Source organism: Aquarana catesbeiana, linkage group LG02, assembly GCF_042186555.1.
Source record: "Aquarana catesbeiana isolate 2022-GZ linkage group LG02, ASM4218655v1, whole genome shotgun sequence".
NCBI classification, from domain to species: Eukaryota; Metazoa; Chordata; class Amphibia; order Anura; family Ranidae; genus Aquarana; species Aquarana catesbeiana.
The window spans coordinates 537,965,246-537,986,183 of NC_133325.1; the positions used below are offsets into that span (position 1 = coordinate 537,965,246).

The 20,938-nt window shown below is 40.0% G+C and overlaps 1 protein-coding gene across 5 annotated transcripts in view; it reads right to left on the reverse strand.

Annotated features, from left to right (window-relative positions):
- Nucleotides 1-20,938, reverse strand: part of TBC1D22B (TBC1 domain family member 22B) — a 551,506-nt gene that overhangs the window by 43,103 nt on the left and 487,465 nt on the right. For all 5 annotated transcript variants that reach the window (XM_073615872.1, XM_073615870.1, XM_073615873.1 and 2 more), the window contains one exon: nt 8,718-8,813. In XM_073615872.1, coding sequence (XP_073471973.1) covers nt 8,718-8,813 — 96 coding nt within the window. The remainder of the gene's footprint in view (nt 1-8,717; nt 8,814-20,938) is intronic.

The following is a 20,938-nucleotide window of genomic DNA, read 5'->3' on the forward strand; positions in this document are numbered from 1 at the left end:
ATCTGAATACTTTGAAGTGTAAAGGAGGGATGGGGGGTCTTTTAGACCCCCCATCCCTCCATAAAGAGTACCTGTCACTACCTATTACTGTCACAAGGGATGTTTACATTCCTTGTGACAGCAATAAAAGTAAAAAAAAAATTTTTTTTTAAAAAACACAATTTATAAAGTAAAAAAAAAATAAAATAAAAAAAAAAAAATTTTTTTTAAAGTGCCCCTGTCCCCGCGAGCTCGCACAGCGAAGAAAACGCATACGGAAGTCGTGCCCGCATATGTAAACGGTGTTCAAATCACACATGTGAGGTATCGCCGTGATCTTCAGAGCGAGAGCAATAATTCTAGCCCTAGACCTCCTCTGTAACTCAAACCTGGTAACCGTAAAATTTTTTTAAAGCGTTGCCTATGGAAATTCATAGGTACCGTAGTTTGTCGCCATTCCACGAGTGCGTGCAATTATAAAGGGTGACATGTTTGGTATCTATTTACTCGGCGTAACATCATCTTTCACATTATACAAAAAAATTGGGGTAACTTTACTGTTTGGATTTTTTAAAATTCATGAAAGTGTCCCTTTTCCAAAAATTTGCGTTTAAAACACCGCTTCACAAATAGCGTGTGATAAAAAATATTGCAACAATCACCATTTTATTCTCCATATTCTCTGCTAAAAAATATATATAATGTTTGGGAACTCTAAGTAATTTTCTAGCAAAAAATACGGATTTTAACTTGTAAACACCAAATTTCTAAAATAGGCTTAGTCATGAAAAGGGTTAAACACACATATTATACAATGCCACCTTATTACTCTAATCCTTTTTCTTCACTCAACATTATTTCTTATTAAAATTGTTGTCTCCTATTCTAGATTTATTTGAATATATATGGCACACATCTATTGGTTTTATTTTTCAGTTTCATTGCACATATCGCTCTATGTAGGCGATTTTCTTGTGTACATAATCACATTATCATACACGTATAATTGTATAGGTCTTTTATCTCCATATATCTGTACACATAATATTACATATGTAGATTTTTATTTATTTTTTGGAACAAGTTTATTTGGACAACGATTTTTTTCAGTTTTCACACTATTATATTTTTTCTACATTCTGGTTATATATTTTCATTTGTAAATACATTTTTGCATATATACATACATCACACAATATTGTATTTCACACATTAATAACATTTTTTTCCCTTTTTTTATAAATGCTTTTTCACTTTTCATTTTTTTTTCCTTTTTCCACTGCTGCTTATATATCATTCACATGGGAGTCTCTACCATAAAAGCCTATCAGTTTAACAACAGGTGCCGAGAATTGGTATGATTGACCTTCAGCTTTTGTCAATTATTAACACGATCACATGACCACATAGGTTTCCAACATAGGCTTTATATATGTTATGTATTTCCATGCATGTCAGCTATGAGTAAGCACTCATCGTGAGTGTGAAACGCATCAGCTGTTTCTGTATGCTTCTGCTGTAGTGTTTTGTGTTCCTTTATGATTCGGCTTTTTACTAATAAAAGCATTCATCATTACACCGGTGAGCGGCTTCCAGCTTTCCTCGATTTTCCTGCTTCATCTTACATCAGCCAGCACCTGGGACTTTTCCCCTTTGAAGGATAAAACTACACTGGCTCTTATCTCCACTGGTTTGGGCCTACCCGAGCGGTGGGACACTTTTCTGCTTAGATTTTGTGTGTAGTCTGAGGAAAAAAAAATCTAGGGCGGAATGTGTTGCGTTTGTTACAATATGATTTTTTTTTATTAATCAGACTTACGACACATGGGACATAACATTACACAATAGTGGTTGGTCTAGAGATAGTCAGTTTTTGGCTTGAGTAGATTTCTCAAACAAATGCTGTTTTATACAATGGGGGTAGATATCATTGTTACAGAGTTCAACAGGCTATTGTCTCTACAGTACACAAGAAAGGGATTTAGTTGTTTGAGGTCCTTTCAGCTCTCAAACTGAAAGAATGACTGTTAGATTACTGTCAGGTGCTGGCCTGATTAGACAATGGGTACGTAGATGCATGTTTTCTGTTGTTTGGTAGCTATGGCAAACAGCCTGATACATAAAAGGGGGTGAGTAGGGACACGCACATCATCATCCTTCATGATGATTAGAAGCTGCCACTCATGATACAAGAACACTGCCTGGTGTCAAAGAAACATCCTTGCCAATGGAGATCACTAACATACAGTAACAGAAGATAAGTAACTTTTAAGTGTATTTGTACTGATATAGACTATAGGCTGTTCATTTGATAGGCATTTTGCTTGTTATAGAGATCTGTCAGTCTTGTATTGTATTCCTAAGATTGTAATAGTTTTGTATGTACAGCATCTTTGTATAGTAAAAGCACAATTTACACACTGCAGAAATCTCAGCTACCTTGCTTATACCACAGAGTAACCTTGCTAGATAGACGGAAGCAAAACAAATGCGCTTTGCCAGGCTATAAGAGAGGGGCTGGCAGGGAGCATTTAGAATTTTTTATTTTATTAATAGCGGCAGGGGGCTGGAGACGGAGACACACAGATGACAGGCAGAGAGGAGGGGGTGAGGGGGAGAGAGAAGAGCTGAGAGCAGGGCTGAGTATGAAGGAGGGATGCATTCTGACCACGGTGGTACAGAGAGGGGGATACAGTAAGTGGCAGGTTTAGGCAGGTTTTTTTTTTACAGTTTAGAGGGGGGCAGATTACACAGCACAAGCACTGTGCTGTTTAATCTGCTTTAAGGGACCAGGAAAATCTGATTTTTTTGGGTTAACAAACACTAAGCATATGGAAAACAATTGGCAGTCTCTACCTCACTTTTTTTTGGATGCCTCATCTCATACAGGTAATCGATGTATACTCATTGCTCTGTCAGCTACGCACAGGGAATATTCCTTGTGTATGGATACATCTCTGTGGGGCTGTCTCTGTTAGCTTACTGCCTTATTTACCATCTTATATAGGTTTTTGGCCACCTGACTTTTTAGGATTGAGAGGCGCCAGTCCCTCCCTCCCTTTGCATTGCTCCCTGGAACTCTGGGCCGGCTCTTTGGGTGTCAATCTTACATATGGTCCATCTTTTTGCCCTCCACGCCATAAGCCATACATTGTGAGATTGTTTACCAGATCTCATATACCCCCACTGGTGTCAATTGGTTGGATTCACCGCTGCAAATTTATGTTGTTTTGTTTATTCCTATGTACTTTTGTATGATTTATGCTTGATATTATTATTATAAGTTTTTTTTATAAGCAGGCATACTCAACTGCAACCCATGAACCCCAGAAGAAGCTCAAATTGCAAAACGTGTTGGGATACTGCACCCCCCTTCCTGATAGATGTCATTTTTTATCCATCATGATGTACATTGATACCTATGATACTGAGTGATCTATGAGGGACTATTTTGCTGAATATGGTTGCTTTAACCCCAGAAGACTCAAATATAGAACAAAACTGCAAAAAATGTTTTCAACTTTTAGATATTGTCGTAGGAGGCCTCTAATGAAGAAATCAATGGGTTTTAACATTTTTGAAATTTTAGAACATTTTTAGGCAAACCTTGTAATTTTGCAACATTGGGCCTGTTTGGTAGGAGAATTTCAGTAATTTTACTCATACTGTCAGAACAAATGTAGAGACCAACAAAGAATTTATTTGAAGGGCTTTCTGCTTATTAAGTCCTTCAACAGTAGCCTATACACTAATTATCACAAAATATTAATATTACAAGTCATATTTTTTAATAAATAACCATTTAATATAAAACTATGTTCAAACTGTTTTTACAAAACCTACTGCATTGAATTAAAACTGACATTTATTAAGTTTATCTATCTTTATAGCCATGCTCAGTTATGATAGTCCCAAAGGCAGTTCTTGTCCTCTGAGAAGCAGAGGCAGACATTGCACTTGCTGCAAAGTGTGTTGGTATATCCTTTTCCACAGTGTCTGCAGCGTCCTCTATGTGCTTTTATAGAGAAATGTCCATACATGTCCTTGCAAATGTCTTTTGGCGGATGTACAGTTGACCTTTTGGCTTGGGTGCCATTTGAAGGACTCCCCTTTTCATCGGATGGTCTTTTCCTGTCATTTAAGAGGCTCCCTGTCTGTGGAATCCCATGGATTAAACTGGTCACCCTCTCTGGTTTTATAACAGTTGGGCCAACTAGAATGAGAGAGGATGCCAACTTTGCTTGAAGCAGCCTCCTGTTTAGTATCCTATTCTTGGGAGCATTCATTGCTTTTCAGTCCTGTTTGTAAAGCAGTCATGCACTGATCACAGCTAGGCTGAGGGTGTGCCAGAAGATGTAATACTAGTGGCGGGATTTCAAAGGAAACATATATTTTGCTGCAAATGAGTCAAACATATCCACACCATCCATGAATTTGTTATAGACACCCACAATGTGATGCCTCTCAAATTCAACATATCTTTTGGTGGCTTTGTCCCATCGTTGAATCTTCTCCACCGGTTCTGGGCCAAAAAAGGATTTTTATTTTCCTTTTCCAGTTCACAGGCAATTTCACATTCTTCTTCATCACTTATATCAGTGTCCTCTGAGTCCATCTCAAAGTTGCTGTCGCCATTTTGGATGGCATCAATGACATGAAAAACATTGTGGACATTGCCCTTGGCTGGTGGCATTCTGAGATGGAAACACTGATTATTTTCTTGGCTAAATAATCTCATAATAATGTAAATTAATCCTAGTCACACACAAACATTCAAAAGACCTAAAGAGGAAGTAAACCCTGATGGGTTTTACTTCCTCTTTATTCCCCTGCAAAGTAAAAGCATAATGGGCTTGTATGCGTCACATACTAGCCCATTATGTGGCACTTACCTGCAAATGAAGCCCACGATGTCCGCAATGTCCCCACTGGTGGAAGCATCCATCTTCACCCCTCTTCCTTCCGGGGTGGCGGACTCCAGCGCTGTGACTGGCCGGAGTCGCATAACGTCACTCCCACGCATGCATGCGGGAGCCGCCAGTCACGGCACATGCTGGGGAAGAAATGACATGGAGGGCTGTTTCTTCACTGTCCATGCGCCATACAAGGTAGGTATCTTCTAAACGGCGCACGTTTAGGAGATATTTTCAGTACATATAGGTAAGCCTTATTATAGTGTCACAATCACTATAACACATTCCAATCAATTAACACAATCCACAGAGGGCACACAATACTGTCTGGCTAGCCTATTGTGCTTATTATGCGATTAGCACCTATACCCCCTCCACATACCAGAACATTATCACCTGTAGCAAGCAGATATTTAGGCAATGGCCATAAAACACAACATGACCAGTTAAGTATATACCTACATTAAAAGATAAATAATTTTTTTTCCTAATTTAATCTTGAATTTTATAAGTAGTAACCCTTACATTTTGATCTAATCTCAAATGACCAAAAACAGTATTTCTCTGGCTTTTTTTACTACATGGAACAGGTGAAAACTGCAAGGTGCACGGGCAAATTCTGCTACTCCTTTAAGCCAACTCTATAAAATTACAACACTGACATAACAAGCTCAAAATCTAATATGATCAATGCATTCAACAGTATCTTGATATATGCATGATCTAGACATGTTTATTTCAGGCAGTTTACTTAGTTTAATCTTACTTTATCAAGTCCAATTATGTGCTTTAAGGCAAGTTCCCAGGTTGACTGACTTCATGTCCAGGTAAACAGGCCTATTTACACATTTTACCATCCGATATCAATGCTAGGCTGAACAATAGGATCTACTAATTATGTGAATTTGGTCTTTAGGTGAAAAAAAATGCTGGTTACTTTTAGCAGAGTTAAAATTGATGTTGTAATATTACAACGGAGGGCCTTACAGGGTTAACCACAATTATGTTTTATACTTTTATACAAAAAATGTTTGTTTAATCTGTTCTGAGAAAAGGTTTCAGCACTGTTTAGAAACCCATTTATTTCTTCTTTTGGTTTACTTTTTATACATTTGGTAGGGATGTGGTGCTGAGTAATTCAGTCCATCTAGTTCAACCTGTGTAGGGGTGTGTGTTTGTGTTTATATCAATACCATTCCCCATATACCTGTATATTGCTTTCGCCAAGATGCCCATCTAAGTTTTTTTAAATTATCAACACTTCCCGCTTTAACATAAAGAACCCCCTACGCAGTTTAAAGTTGAACTGCTTATCCAAATTTCACTGAGTGTCCGCGTGTCTTAAGCTCCCTGGAACAAAATAGTTTCCTCCTTATGCTCGAATCACCCCTGAGGTATTGGTATATCACTATCCTATTTCCTCTAAAGCGTGTCTACTTCAGGAAGAAAAAGTTTAATGTAGATGGAGAAAAAGAGAAAACGTAGATGGAGAAAAAGAGAAAACACATGTAAATAGAGCCCAAGAGCTTATAGACCTTCCTTGTAACCAAGGTCCTCCAATCCCCTAATTAGCTTTGTCACCCTTCTCTGGACTCTCTCCAGTTCCAGCACATCCTGAGTACTGGTGACCAATGGCCGGAACTGGAATATTCAAGATGTGGCTGGACCAGATTTATGTAAAGTGGTAGAATTAGGCCTCATGCCTTTCCTACTGGCAGCAACATTTTGGCCTTATAAAAGTGTCTAAAGCTTTATGGCGCCTTTACAGGCATCACGAGCTTGAGCATTAATTCATTTAATTGGCCAGAATAATAATTTATTCTGGCCATTGAAATTAACGCTCAAGCGCTTAACGTGCCTAGTGTTTAGGCAGTGTCAAGCATTTTTAATGCCAAAACTCTGCTGCTAGACGCACTGGCAGTGTTTTTTTTTTCCTGCCTCTGAAAGCCCCTGCCACTAAACGTTGCTAAAAGCCTATGTGTGCATGGACACATAGGCCAACATGCAGGGGAGTTTAGAGGCAGGTGAACAAGAATGTCTGATGCCCCTGGAAGCAGCTGCAAAAATGTCCATTGTGCATGAGGCCTTATAGTTTTATCTCTTGAGTAAATACCCTTTTTAATGCATGCTAATATTCTGCTTGCTTTGCTTGGTATTGCATGCCATTGCTGAGCATGTGATCTACTAGGACCCTCAGATCTTTTTCCATCCTGGAATCCCTCATTGGTTCTTCCCCTAGCACGTAACTTGCATTCATGTTTTTGGCCCCTCAAGTGCATTACTTTACATTTCTCAACATTAAACTTAATTTACCATGTAATTGCCCTCCCTTTTATTTTATTGAGCTCTTCTTGTATGGTTTCTATATCCTGCTGTGAAGTTATTGCCCAGCTTAGCTTTCTATTGTCAGCAAACACTGAGATTGAGCTATTTAAACCATCTTCTCTGTCATTTATGAATGGATTAAACAGAATTGGTCCCAGGACAGAGCCTTGGGGTACCCCACCAGACCATTCTGAGTACACATTATTTATCCCCACCCTTTGGTTGCGCCCTGTAACCAATTTTCTATACAGGTACATACCCTATGGTCTATGCCAACAGACCTCAATTTGTCAAGAGTTTATGTGGAACTGTATCGTATGCTTTTGCAAAATCCAGATACACCATATCCACAGGATTTTTTTAATCTAGATGGCAGCTCACTTCCTTATAGAATGTTAGTAGACGGGTCTGGCAAGGATGATCTTTCATAAATCCGTGCTGTTTTCATGTGCAATTTCTTTGATATACGGTACTTTTATGGGGTCTATATGCGCCAACCTCGCTTTCTTACTATTAATATATGTTAAACATTTTTTTAAATTGTGTTTTCTTACTCTCCTCTGCTATGTGCCTCTCGTAGTCTATTTAAGCTGACCTGATTCTGCTCTTATACTTTTTGCTGCAATCCTTCTAGTGTGGGAATGACAATGATCCCTCGGCCTTATAAATCTTTTAACGTTTAAGTTTAGCTACCCAGAATCAACCTTAGCTCTTTTAGATTTGCTGCCCATTAAATGCACTGGATAATACTCTCACTTAATATGTTCTTAAAGCACTCCCTTTTTTGTTAAATTTTTCAAGAATTTTATCCCATTTAATATCTTGCAGTATGGAGTGCTGCTTAGAAAAGTTGGCGCTTTTGAAATGTAGTTTTCTTGCAGTACCCTCATGCATCCTTTTACTATGAATTACATTGAATGTAATTACCTTTGTTTCCCAAGTTGTCAGGTAATTCTACATCTGCGATTAGATCTGTGTTATTTGAAATTAGTAGATCTAGCTGAGTAGTATTCCTAGTCAGGGCATCACTAATTAGCTGAACAGGACAGATATCAGTTATTTTGACCTCCGTGCCCATTTAGTTTGTGACCACATTTACACAGCAGACACGGGCACAAATGTGATAGCTTTATTGGGAGGCCTAATGTAAACGGACTTGTGATCCTTTACTTTTAGGTTTGGAAAAACAGAAAAGGATGCAGGCCTTTTTTTTTTTTTTCCTGGACCTGGATGGACCCAGAGGTAGGCTGTTGTAAATGAACACAAATATGCTTACATCAGGCTGCTCATTTTACTCCATGGAGCTTCCAATCGGGTCTGCCTGAAAAACTGACAGGTGAACCAGATTGGAAAGCCCATGTGAAAGGACCCTTACATGGTGGTTATGTTTTTGCAACAATGACAACAGCAACCTATAAAATAGGCAGGAGTGAAATGACTATGCTATCTGTTTCTCCTAATCAGGATTTTCATATATGTAATAATTAAGTGTAACATTACCTGAAAATCTTCTTCATCGAGAATTTCTTTCCTCCATTTAATTAAAAATGCAGCACAAACATAAAGATGAAAATGGGAAAATCCTTCAGGTTCTGCCTAAAGCAGGAAGAAAAAAAAATAGAAATTAGCTGTGATGCTCTCATGCACTCATTTTTCTTCCTCCAAAGAAATACACACTTTTGAAATTGAAGATGGCTTAGGCCTGGATAAGCCACAAAGCAACCTAAGCTTGCACTTAGGGCCACATACATAAAAAAGCTAGCTTTCTCATGTTTACTTCTGCTTGTTTCTAGCCCCAGCATCCTCCTATGTGAGCCCCAGGAATGTGCAGGATGGATAGTGGGTGTTGGGAGGAGACTGAAGAGCTTAAGTTCTCTGAGCTCTGCTCTGAGCATTTCCAGGTTTAATAGTAGTAGTGGGGATCAGAATCCCCACTACTATTATTAAACCTGGAATTGCTCAGAGCAGTGCTCAAAGCATTTCGGAATCAGAGCTGTCCGACTCCAGGCTTGTTGACTTGATGTCAGACTTCAGGCACAGAAACCTTGTTAGCTCTGTGTCCCTAATCTGCCCTGACAGTACAGGCATCAGGGTTCTAATATAGACCCCTGTTGCCTGTATAAAGAGGACCTATATATTGTAACGAGCCCCTGCTCGCTCTGTTCCACTCTCCCGACACTCCTCTGCTGCTATTGGATCAGATTGCAGATCGCAACGTCTGATATTTGGGGCGTCTGATGCTCCGGGATTCGAACTACAGCTATGTGCCGTTCGAATCCAGTTTTGTTAGCTCAGAACAAACACCAGGCAGGCTGCACACAACACACTTTTATACACAGCAGTTTGAACACCCCGCCCAAACAACCACTTTCCAATTGGTCAATTGTAAAGTACATTCTAGTCCTCACTTAGGTCCTCTTGGCCATGCAAATGAGGACTTGAAACAGGGTCAGCGGGGATTGGTCCTATAGCTTGAATGGGAGGGCTGATATGTGTAATGACACAGAGAAGTCCCAGGAGATAATTAAAATACATAAACAAACAGTCAAACACAGAACAATGCCTTCCTTCCAGACCATGGAGCCGTCTGGAGGGGGTTAACCTTAAGACAAACGGTGAACAATGAAACAAACACAGGGTGATCCAAACATAAGACAGGGCGGAGGACCCACCACTGTGTAATAGAATCAAGGAAAAATACTTCAGTGTTTGTGTATATATATATATACACACACACACACACACACACACACACACACACATATATATATATATATATATATATACACACACACATACACACATATACATATACATACACACATACATATACTGTAGGTCACACAGGGATCATGTCAGTCCCCTTGTAACAGCAATAAAAAAGAGCCTATATGAAGAAATATTAAGTGAACAACTTGCCAGTTACAGGCTTACCAGGCAAGGGCAGAAAAATATTTATTGTATTTCTACAGTGTTGCTCCCTCAATGGCCAGAAAAAAAAAACCAAAAAAAAAAACAAACAAAAAAAAGTTTTACAACACATCTCCTATATAAAATTTTGAGCACAGTAGTTTCCTGCAGCTTCTTCATCGCACGCCATTTTTAAGGGGGATATGTTTGTAAATAATTAAGCACAGTCGAGTAGAAACTAATTGAAAATGCAAACCTCGCTGCTTTTTTTTTTTTTTTTGCACTAAAACCATTTTAGATTTTTCTTTTAAATTAAATAGAACTGCAAATCACGCTGAGTATTTTGTTTTAAAATCATTTTAGAATTTTCTCTTTAAATACATTTTTAATGAGGGCTTATAATGCCCTCACAGTATAAGAAATTGTAACTTGAATTGGATTTTTGTACTTACCTGTAAAATCAATTTCTTGGAGTACATAAGACACAGAGCAGGCCATAAATCACGACTACCGAGGTTATGCAGCACCTATAGATGAGTGGACACTGGCTGAAAAAAAAAACAGACAGGAAGTCTCTCCCACTCAGAAAGACTTTCAATTTAGTAGCAAGTAATGTGGCCCATGACGTACTTCAAGAAATGGATTTTAAAGGCAAGTACAAAAATCCAATTTTCTTTTCTGTACATCACAGGACACTAAACAGGCCATAAATCATGACTACTTGGAATGCCCCAAAGCAAAGCGAAGGGGAGGAGACACAGCAACCACCGTCAGGCCCAAGAAACTACTGTGCAGCCCGCAAAACACTGCGGCCAAAAAAAGCAGCATTCTCTGCAGCCTTCATGTCCACCTGGTAAAACCATGATGGCTAGCCCAGGAGGCTACAACACTTCTGGTAGAGTGTGCCTTTGCTTGAAACAGTGGAGCCTTACCCTTAAAGCTATAGGCTCTGGCAATAAGCTGCTCAATCCATTGTAAAATGGTCGACTTAGTAGCCGCCTAGCCACCCTGTCCTTCAGAAAAGAGAAACAATGAATCCAATGGCCTGACTGCCACCGACATTTTCAAACACATTGACAGCCCAAACCCCATCTAATGTGTGCAGGGTTTTTTTTCTCTGGGGACAAAAGACTGGTGAAAAAACAAAGGCAAGATAATGTCCTGATTAAGACCCCTTTACACTGAGGCGTTTTTCAGGCGCTTTTGGGCTCAAAATAGCGCCTGTAAAGCGCCTGAAATACGGCTCCCCTGCAGTCTCCGCTGGCAGGACGTTAAAAAAACTCCTGCAAGCAGCGTCTTTGGAGCGGTGTATACACCGCTCCTGCCTATAGAAATGAATGGGCAGCGCCGCTTTGCGGGTCATTTTAACCCTTTTTCGGCCGCTAGGTGGGGTTAAAAGCACCCCACTAGCGCTTGAAAACCTCCGCAAAGACAACGGTAAAGCGCTGCTAAAAATAGCAACGCTTTACCGCCGACGCCCCAGTGTGAAAGCAGCCTATGGTGAAATTTCAAAACAACCTTTGGCAAGAATGAAGGATGGGAACGCAGTATTACCTTATTGCGATTCTGTACCAAAAACGGCTCTTTACAAGAGAGCAGCCAGTTCCGACACTCTTCTTTCTGATGTGATAGCAACAAAAAAATAAAAAATAGAAAAAACTTTGAGTGAAAAATACTAACAATCTCCCGAACTGGCACAAAAGGTGGTTACTCTGAAGCAGACAGACCCAAATTCAGATCTCACAGACACAAGGGCGACCTAACGGATGGAACCATTCGAGTTACCCCCTGAATAAAAGTGAGTACCAATGAATGGAAGGCAATTGGTCTCTGGAATAAAAACACTAGGGCCGATACCTGACATTTAATAGTACTTAAGGCCAAATTCAGTTCCACTCCAGATTGGAAAAAAGCCAAAATATGTCCAATCATATTTCTGGGGATGAAACTTTCTAGCCTCACTTCAGGTCACATAAAACCCCCAGGTCCTATGTTAGATTTCCCTTGAAAAGGGCTTTCTAGCCTTTAGGAATGTAGGAATAACTACATCTGAAACATCTCGATCCTTCAGCACCCGGGCCCCAATAGCCAAGCCATTAAATCCAGCGACTGTGGGGGCGTGGCTTGGACTTCCATGTGAGAGGACGTGTCTCACAGAGGCTCTAGCATCCTGAACAGAAAACATCCTGAAGTGAGCCCGATCCACCGCTACCATAGACCGGACACTTGGCTCCCGGTGTGGGGCAACACCTACAGCGACACCCGGTCGCTTTACATCCAAAACGGGGGTGTCTGGGAGGATGGAGGAGAGCCTTTCGGCCGGCCGGCATGGCCAAGATGGGGGATCCCCGCTCCCACAGTGTGCAGGGAAGGAATCACAGCTATCAGCAGCTGCACGCCTGGAGAGGTATGCTCACGACACTGGCACTCACAAAACAACACAGCCACATACCTCAAATGCAAAGGCAGCAGCCAAGAGTGTCCCACAGCAAACAGCACAGCATGGCATAGAGAAGATGGCCCCTGGAGCAGCAGAACACACAGTGAGGAATCCCCCATCCCCCCCTCCTTCCTCTGAAGCAGCCAAAGCTCCAGACACTGAGCACTCTGAGCCTTCCCTGCATGATATACTGACTGCAGTTCACACTTATGGCTCCTCACTAACTGAACTCTCTATTGAAGTCAAAAGCAAGAAAGAAGGCATATTACACATAAGGCAAGATATGCTGAAAATAAGAGAGAGAGAGCCACTGCTCTGGAGGGAAGAGTGAGCACACTAGAGGATGATATACCCCCTCTTGCTCATGAGATTCACATAACTACAGCTAAAGCCACAGAAACCGTGAATAGAGTGGAGGATATGGAGAACAGATTGAGAAGGTCAAATATTCGCATTGTCGGTATACCTGAAAAAGCTGAAGGAAAAAACCCCACTGATTTTATTGAAACCTGGCTAGCTGACACATTTGGGAGAAATAACCTTACACCATTCTTTTCTGTTGAAAGAGCCCATAGAGTGCCACTCCGTCCACCGCCACCAGGGGGCAACGACAGACCATTTTTGCTGAAATTACTACATTACAAGGACAGGGATAGTATACTTCGCTTGGCCAGACAGAAACCCAATATGGAAATTCAGGGTGCCAGAGTGTCAATATACACTGATTTCTCAGCGGCTGTGCAGAAACAAAGAGCAAAATATACTGAGGTCAAAAAGAGACTGCGTGCTCTCTCGGTGATATGTTCTATGCTATACCCTGCCAAGTTGAGAGTGGTTGCTGAGGGCACGGTGCACTTTTTTGAAAATCCTATGATGGCTACCAATTGGCTGGACAGACACGAGAGGCATTTGCAGGCAGCTGTGCGTGGAAATGAACCAGGATGACACAACGCATGAACCCCGTACATTGATTCTTTATGCTCACCTTAGATAAAATGGAGCCCGCAGAGAGTCACAACTGACTTTTTTTTTTTTTGGTTTATTTTACCAGTGACCCCTATCGTTTAGGACTTTATGGGCACAAGGTCCCAGCCCTCTTTATTACCCCACCAAACACCCTGCGGGGCACCAATGGAAGGCTTTCCAATGGAAGTTACTTTATTTCAGTTTGTTTTTCTTTTTTCCGTTTTTAAGCCCTGGTTGAATGGGCGCTATATATTTTGGTCGCAAAGCAAGTTTGCTTTGTCGATGGTTGCAAATCTGCAGAGTGAGACACATGGTACAAGTCACGCAATACATTTTCTACACTTCAGAACTTATACTGCATCATCTGAGTTCATATGCCACAGACCTCCAATATCGGGGGTTGGATCACAACTAGCAACTGCACCAAATGACTAAGCGAACTGAGTCAATTCTCTCATGGAATGTGAGAGGCTTACATGACCCTAAAAAGAGAACTGCCATTTTCACCTCTATCTCACATCGGAACCCCACTGTAATATGTCTGCAAGAGACGCATCTCACTAGAGACACCACCAACCTGTTACACTTATCGAAATATCCTACTCAATACCATTCCACACATACCCGGTATTCAAGGGGTGTGAGTATACTGTTTTCCAGGACTACCTCATTCACAAAAATTGATGCACAAATTGATGTAGAGGGCAGGTTTATTTTTCTTATGGGAACTTGGGAATCACACACCTGTGTGATCATAAATGTATATATACCTCCACCATTTAATTTAACAATAATGCAATGTCTTTCTAGATTTCTGGCAAAATATCCCCGGGTACCGGTATATGTCATGGGAGATTTTAACAGTACACTGGACATGTCTTTAGATGTGCACAGGAAGTACTGCCCTCAGGGCCCCAGGACATATACAGCTCTTGCAAAATTTTTGACGGAGATTGGGCTTTTTGATTTATGGCGGTGTAAGTTTCCTTTTAAGGCACAATTTTCATGTCATTCCCTAACGCACTCTACTTTGTCGCGCATTGATTTAGTTTTGGGTAATACATAGGGCTGAAACAACTAATCGATTAATCGACAACTAATCGATTATGAAATTAATCGATTACTATTTTTATAATCGATTAATCGGCCAGTAACATAATGGGGTTAAAAAAAAACTAAAATGAGCTCTTTATAGTACAAATAGAGCAAATAATCTCTACTGTAAATAAATTATATAAATAAGTTTAGTTGGTCTACCTGACCGTGGTTTGGTTTCAACAGAAACCCTCATTTTCCACTTCTTGATTAGAGTTTGAACACTGCTGATTGGCATTCTCAATTCCTTGGATATCTTTTTATATCCCTTTCCTGTTTTTTTTTTACAGTTCAACTACCTTTTCCCGCAGATCCTTTGACAATTCGATTTTGACCACACAATTAGAAAATCGAACAAACGTTCTTAAAATTACATTTTTTGTCATTTGTCGGGGAAGACATTGTTTGTTTTTTTAAATAAAAAATAGATCTCTGAGTCTGATGATATTTACCAGATTCACCCTTTAATAGTATATACAGTATATCTCCTCTAATAGTATGTACAGAATATCTCTTCTGTCTGTTATTCTCAGAGTGGATTAGATATTTTGCTCCCTAACCATATAGTTGGTTACTTATATTCACCACTGCATAGAGATGTTTAAGAATAAATTGCCTTTTTTTAAAACTTTACATATTAACTAAATTATACACCATACTTTTTTTTAAGGTTATTAATCGATTAATCGAAACAATAATCGGCCAACTAATCGATTATGACAATAATCGTTAGTTGCAGCCCTATAGTCCAGTGTTGTCAAGTTGGTGGAGGCATTTTGGGACAAAAAGTTTTTAATTTGTAAATATCTAAACGTTTCATTAGAAGATATATTGTGGGATTTACTGAGCATTGGAAATGTTATGATTTTATCGGAGTCATAGAATTGATGTGTCTGTGTTAGACCCGCAGTTTTCCAGGCCGAAAAGGAGGAAAGTAAAGTCCAAGCTAGATAAAAGGAGGGATTGTGTAAGAAGGAGAGGAGAGAATTAAGTGGAGATTGGAGACCGAACCTAGATTTGAGTCTATCCCATATTGAGAGGCTATGCTTAGTGATCGGATTTGATATTGAACGACGTTGAGAGGTTGACAGCCATAACAGATTTGACGTGGAAAGTGGATCACAGTCCACTGATTCTATTGCTACCCAAAGGGGTGTTTCTTTTGTGGAATGGTATTTTGTTAGTTGGGCTAATTGTGAAGCATAGTAGTATTTTGAAAAATTAGGTACGCCTAGGCCTCAACGGATTCGTGGCATGAATAGTGTAGATTGTGGTAAACGTGGTTTAAGCTTATTCCAAATAAATTGGGCTGATCTGCGTTGTAATATACGGAAAAAATGAGCAGGATCATTTATAGGGAGTACTCGGAACAGATATAGAATTTTAGGTAATATTGACATTTTAACCACTGTTATTCTACCCATCCAAGCTAACGATAAGGAAGATCATTTTTTCATTAAGTTTGTTAGCTGTAATAGCATAGGTGGGTAGTTTGCAAAGTATAAGTCGGCTGGATTTGCAGTAAGAGAGATTCCCAGGTATGATACGTGTGTTGTCGACCATACAAATGGGAGGGAATCTTGTAATTGTTTTTGCATTTCTGATGATAATGAGATATTTAGGGCTTTTGATTTGCGTTGGTTAATTTTGAGTCCAGATAAGTCGCCAAATTTAGTAAGTATGTCGATGAGGTTTGGAGCTGATATTAGGGGTGAGGTAAGAAATACCAATACATCTAGGGCTGAAACAACTAATCGATTAATCGACAACTAATCGATTATGAAATTAATCGATTACTATTTTCATAATCGATTAATCGGCCAGTAACATAATGGGGTTAAAAAAAAACTAAAATGAGCTCTTTATAGTACAAATAGAGCAAATAATCTCTACTGTAAATAAAGTATATAAATAAGTTTAGTTGGTCTACCTGACCGTGGTTTGGTTTCAACAGAAACCCTAATTTTCCACTTCTTGATTAGAGTTTGAACACTGCTGATTGGCATTCTCAATTCCTTGGATATCTTTTTATATCCCTTTCCTGTTTTTTTTTACAGTTCAACTACCTTTTCCCGCAGATCCTTTGACAATTCGATTTTGACCACACAATTAGAAAATCGAACAAACGTTCTTAAAATTACATTTTTTGTCATTTGTCGGGGAAGACATTGTTTGTTTTTTTAAATAAAAAATAGATCTCTGAGTCTGATGATATTTACCAGATTCACCCTTTAATAGTATATACAGTATATCTCCTCTAATAGTATATACAGTATATCTCTCCTAATAGTATATACAGTATATCTCCTCTAATAGTATGTACAGAATATCTCTTCTGTCTGTTATTCTCAGAGTGGATTAGATATTTTGCTCCCTAACCATATAGTTGGTTACTTATATTCACCACTGCATAGAGATGTTTAAGAATAAATTGCCTTTTTTTAAAACTTTACATATTAACTAAATTATACACCATACTTTTTTTTAAGGTTATTAACCGATTAATCGATTAATCGAAACAATAATCGCCAACTAATCGATTATGACAATAATCGTTAGTTGCAGCCCTAGTAATACATTAACGCACTGTTATGATCCAGAGGTTATTTATCTTGCTAGAGGCCTATCCGACCATTCCCCAGTACAACTCAGTTTAAGCTTCCCCACTGTAAAGTTACCAATACACTGGAAGATGAATCCTTTTTGGATTCCTCTGTTTAGAGATACTAAACAAATGCAAATACAAATTCAACACTTCTTACTAGACAATAAACATTCTGCCCCACCAGGTATAGTTTGGGACACTCTGAAGGCTTTTATCAGGGGAATGTGTATTAAGGAAATAGCCGCAATTAAAACAAATAGCAGACAATGGGCAGCTGACGCCAGCATAGCGGTAGACAAAGCTGAGGAGGAATTCCTACAGACACTCACACCTGATAGTGAAAGAAAATGGAAAGACGCACAAAAAATGTATCGCACCATACATACCCAACAAGCAGAAAACAAACGTTTCTTTACCGCACAAACATACTTTGAAGAGGGAGAAAAAACAGGACACATGTTAGCGGTAATAGCCAAATCACAGCAGCCATCACCAATTATTCACCGCTTGGCGGTATCACCAACACAAGTAGCTATGGACACCCCTTCAATTATGAAGGGATTCTGTACTTTTTTCCAGGATGTGTATTCCTCGAAGGTGAGTTACCCTGAAGAAGACTTAACTGAGTTTTTAGATGGAATCTCACTTCCGACAATACAAGGGGAAGACAAAAAACTACTAAATGCACCTATATCTCTAGAAGAATTGCAACTTGCATTAGCAACATTCCCCAATTCTAAGGCCCTGGGGAATGATGGTCTCCCGGTAGAGATGTATAAAAAATTTGGTGGCATACTCTTACCGGAATTGCTACACACAATTAAGGATGCACACACCAATGATTCATTACCAGACTCCATGTACGAGGCAGTGGTAGTGGTCCTGTTGAAACCCGGGAAGGATCCGATCCAACCTGAGTCTTACAGGCCCATATCACTTTTGAATAATGATTTGAAATTGCTCACTAAAGTCCTCGCTATGCGGTTGTCTAAGGTGGTGACAAAAATAGTGCACCCGGATCAATCGGGATTTATACCGAACAGATCCACAGCACACAATCTTCGCAGACTATATTTAAACATGCAAATCCCAACAGATAATACAGGTCAAAGAGCTATCCTGTCCCTAGACGCCGCTAAGGCATTCAATAGCGTAGAATGGAATTATCTTTGGAGGGTGCTAGAGAAGTTCAACTTGGGAGAGACATTCATATCCTGGATCAAACTACTATACAGAAAACCAAAAGCATGTATTAGAATTAACAACACACTCTCCTCCTTCTTTGATTTGCACAGGGGAACAAGACAAGGCTGCCCATTATCCCCATTGCTCTTTGCTTTGGCCATAGAGCCTCTGGCTGCTGCTATCAGAGAGAACCTGACTATATGCGGCTTTAAAAGGGGAAATTTGGAAGATAAAATAGCCTTGTATGCTGACGATGCGCTCATCTTTTTGGGCGACACGTCTGCCTCCTTAACAAGTCTCATGGAGTTAATTAGTAAATTTGGATCCTATTCAGGGTTCAAGATAAACTGGGACAAATCCACATTGTTACCATTGGACCCCCTTGTGTCGCCACTTCCCTCAGCAGCAGACCAGATAAAGGTAGTAGATACTTTCCGATACTTAGGCATAGTCATCCACCCCAATTTAGAACTATATGTTAAACTTAATATAAATCCCTTGATTAAAAAATTCCAGGAAAAAAATCCAGCGACTGTAAAGCAGGATACAATACTGGACCCTGAGACAGGAGGTTAGGTTGAACCAGAAGCGGCCAAGTACCGTTCCCTGACAGGTTTATGATGTCTGCAAACCATGTTTTACTGGGTCATGCTGGTGCAACCAGAATCACTATTTTTTTATCTTGCATCCTACACAACAGGTGGAGGTAGCTGAACCGTAGAGAATGCATAAGTTAGAGAGAAATGATCCTACCATGTTACTAGGGTGTCTACCCCCGACATCTGCAGATCTCTCTTCCGGAAAACAAACCTTTCCACATCTGTGTTGAATCTAGTCAGGTCCATAAATATTGGGACATCGACAATTCTAATCTTTGTGACTCTATACACCGCCACAATGGATTTGAAATTAAACAAACTTTGTGCTTTGACTGCAGACTTTCAGTTTTAATTTGAGGGTCTTTACATCCAAATCAGGTGAACGGTGTAGGAATTACAACAGTTTGTATATGTGATGTGAGAAAGTAGATGCGCAACCCAAAAGAAAAAAAAAATTTTGAAAATCAAATGTGTGCACCAATTAATGTAATGTCCTGTCAGGACAAATTAACCAACTAAGACCATGTACCAGCAAACGAACACATTATCTAAATGAAACCTGTGTCAAAATAAATTATACATATGTGCGGACATAAAAACACAGAAAAAAGTCCATAGAATGTTCTATAAAGTCCAATATAGGATGCAGATAGAAAACCCCCACATCGTCCTTTCCAAAATGGGATCACACACTGTAGCCAGCAGATGATAAATGATAGGGAATGCCAGATGGCCGCTTACCAGAACTGTGGGACCTCTATTACGGAGGTCTAATGGGCACAGACAGGAGGAAACACTCAGTCGAGGGCGGTAGATTTAAACATCCGTCCAGCTTCACTCCTCCAGCGGTAAAAACCTGGCTCCACTAAGCTCCGTAGGACCCACACAGGCGAGCAGGAATGGGGGCTTCCCGAATGTATATCATAGGAACAAAGAAGAGGGCTTCATAGTGCAGTCCACTTAAATTAAAAACCAATTTATTAAAATGCCGACATGCATATAAACAAGCAGACAGGCAGACTCTTCAAAGCGAAAGGAAAAAACACAGCCGCGGCTCATGCCAGCTGACTGGTATGCAGTGACGTCAAATCCTCTAGCTCCACCTGACGCTGCATTTCTCCGTACAAGGCATCTACGGGGAAAGAGGCTAGTTTGTATATGTGCCTCCCACTTTTTAAGGGACCAAAAGTAATGGGACAATTGGCTGCTCAGCTGTTCCATGGCCAGGTGTGTGTTATTCCCTCGTTATCCCCTTTACAAGGAGCAGATAAAAGGTCCAGAGTTCATTTCAAGTGTGCTATTTGCATTTGGAATCTGTTGCTGTCAACTGTCAATATGAGATCCAAAGAGCTGTCACTATCAGTGAAGCAAGCCATCATTATGCTGAAAAAACAAAACAAACCCATCAGAGAGATAGCAAAAACTTTAGGTGTGGCCAAATCAACTGTTTGGAACATCCTTAAAAAGAAAGTACGCACCGGTGAGCTCAGCAACACCAAAAGACCCGGAAAACCACGGAAAACAACTGTGGTGGATGACCGAAGAATTCTTTGCCTGGTGAAGAAAACACCCTTCACAACAGTTGGCCAGATCAAGAACACTCTCTAGGATGTAGGTGTATGTGTGTCAAAGTCAACAATTAAGAGAAGACTTCACCTGAGTGAATACAAAGGGTTCACCACAAGATGTAAACCATTGGTGAGCCTCAAAAGTAGGAAGGCCAGATTAGAGTTTGCCAAACAACATCTAAAAAAGCCTTCACATTTCTGGAACAACATCCTATGGACAGATGAGACCAAGATCAACTTGTACCAGAGTGATGGGAAGGGAAGAGTATGGAGAAGGAAAGGAACTGCTCATGATCCAAAGCATACCACCTCATCAGTGAAGCATGGTGGGGTAGTGTCATGGCATGGGCATG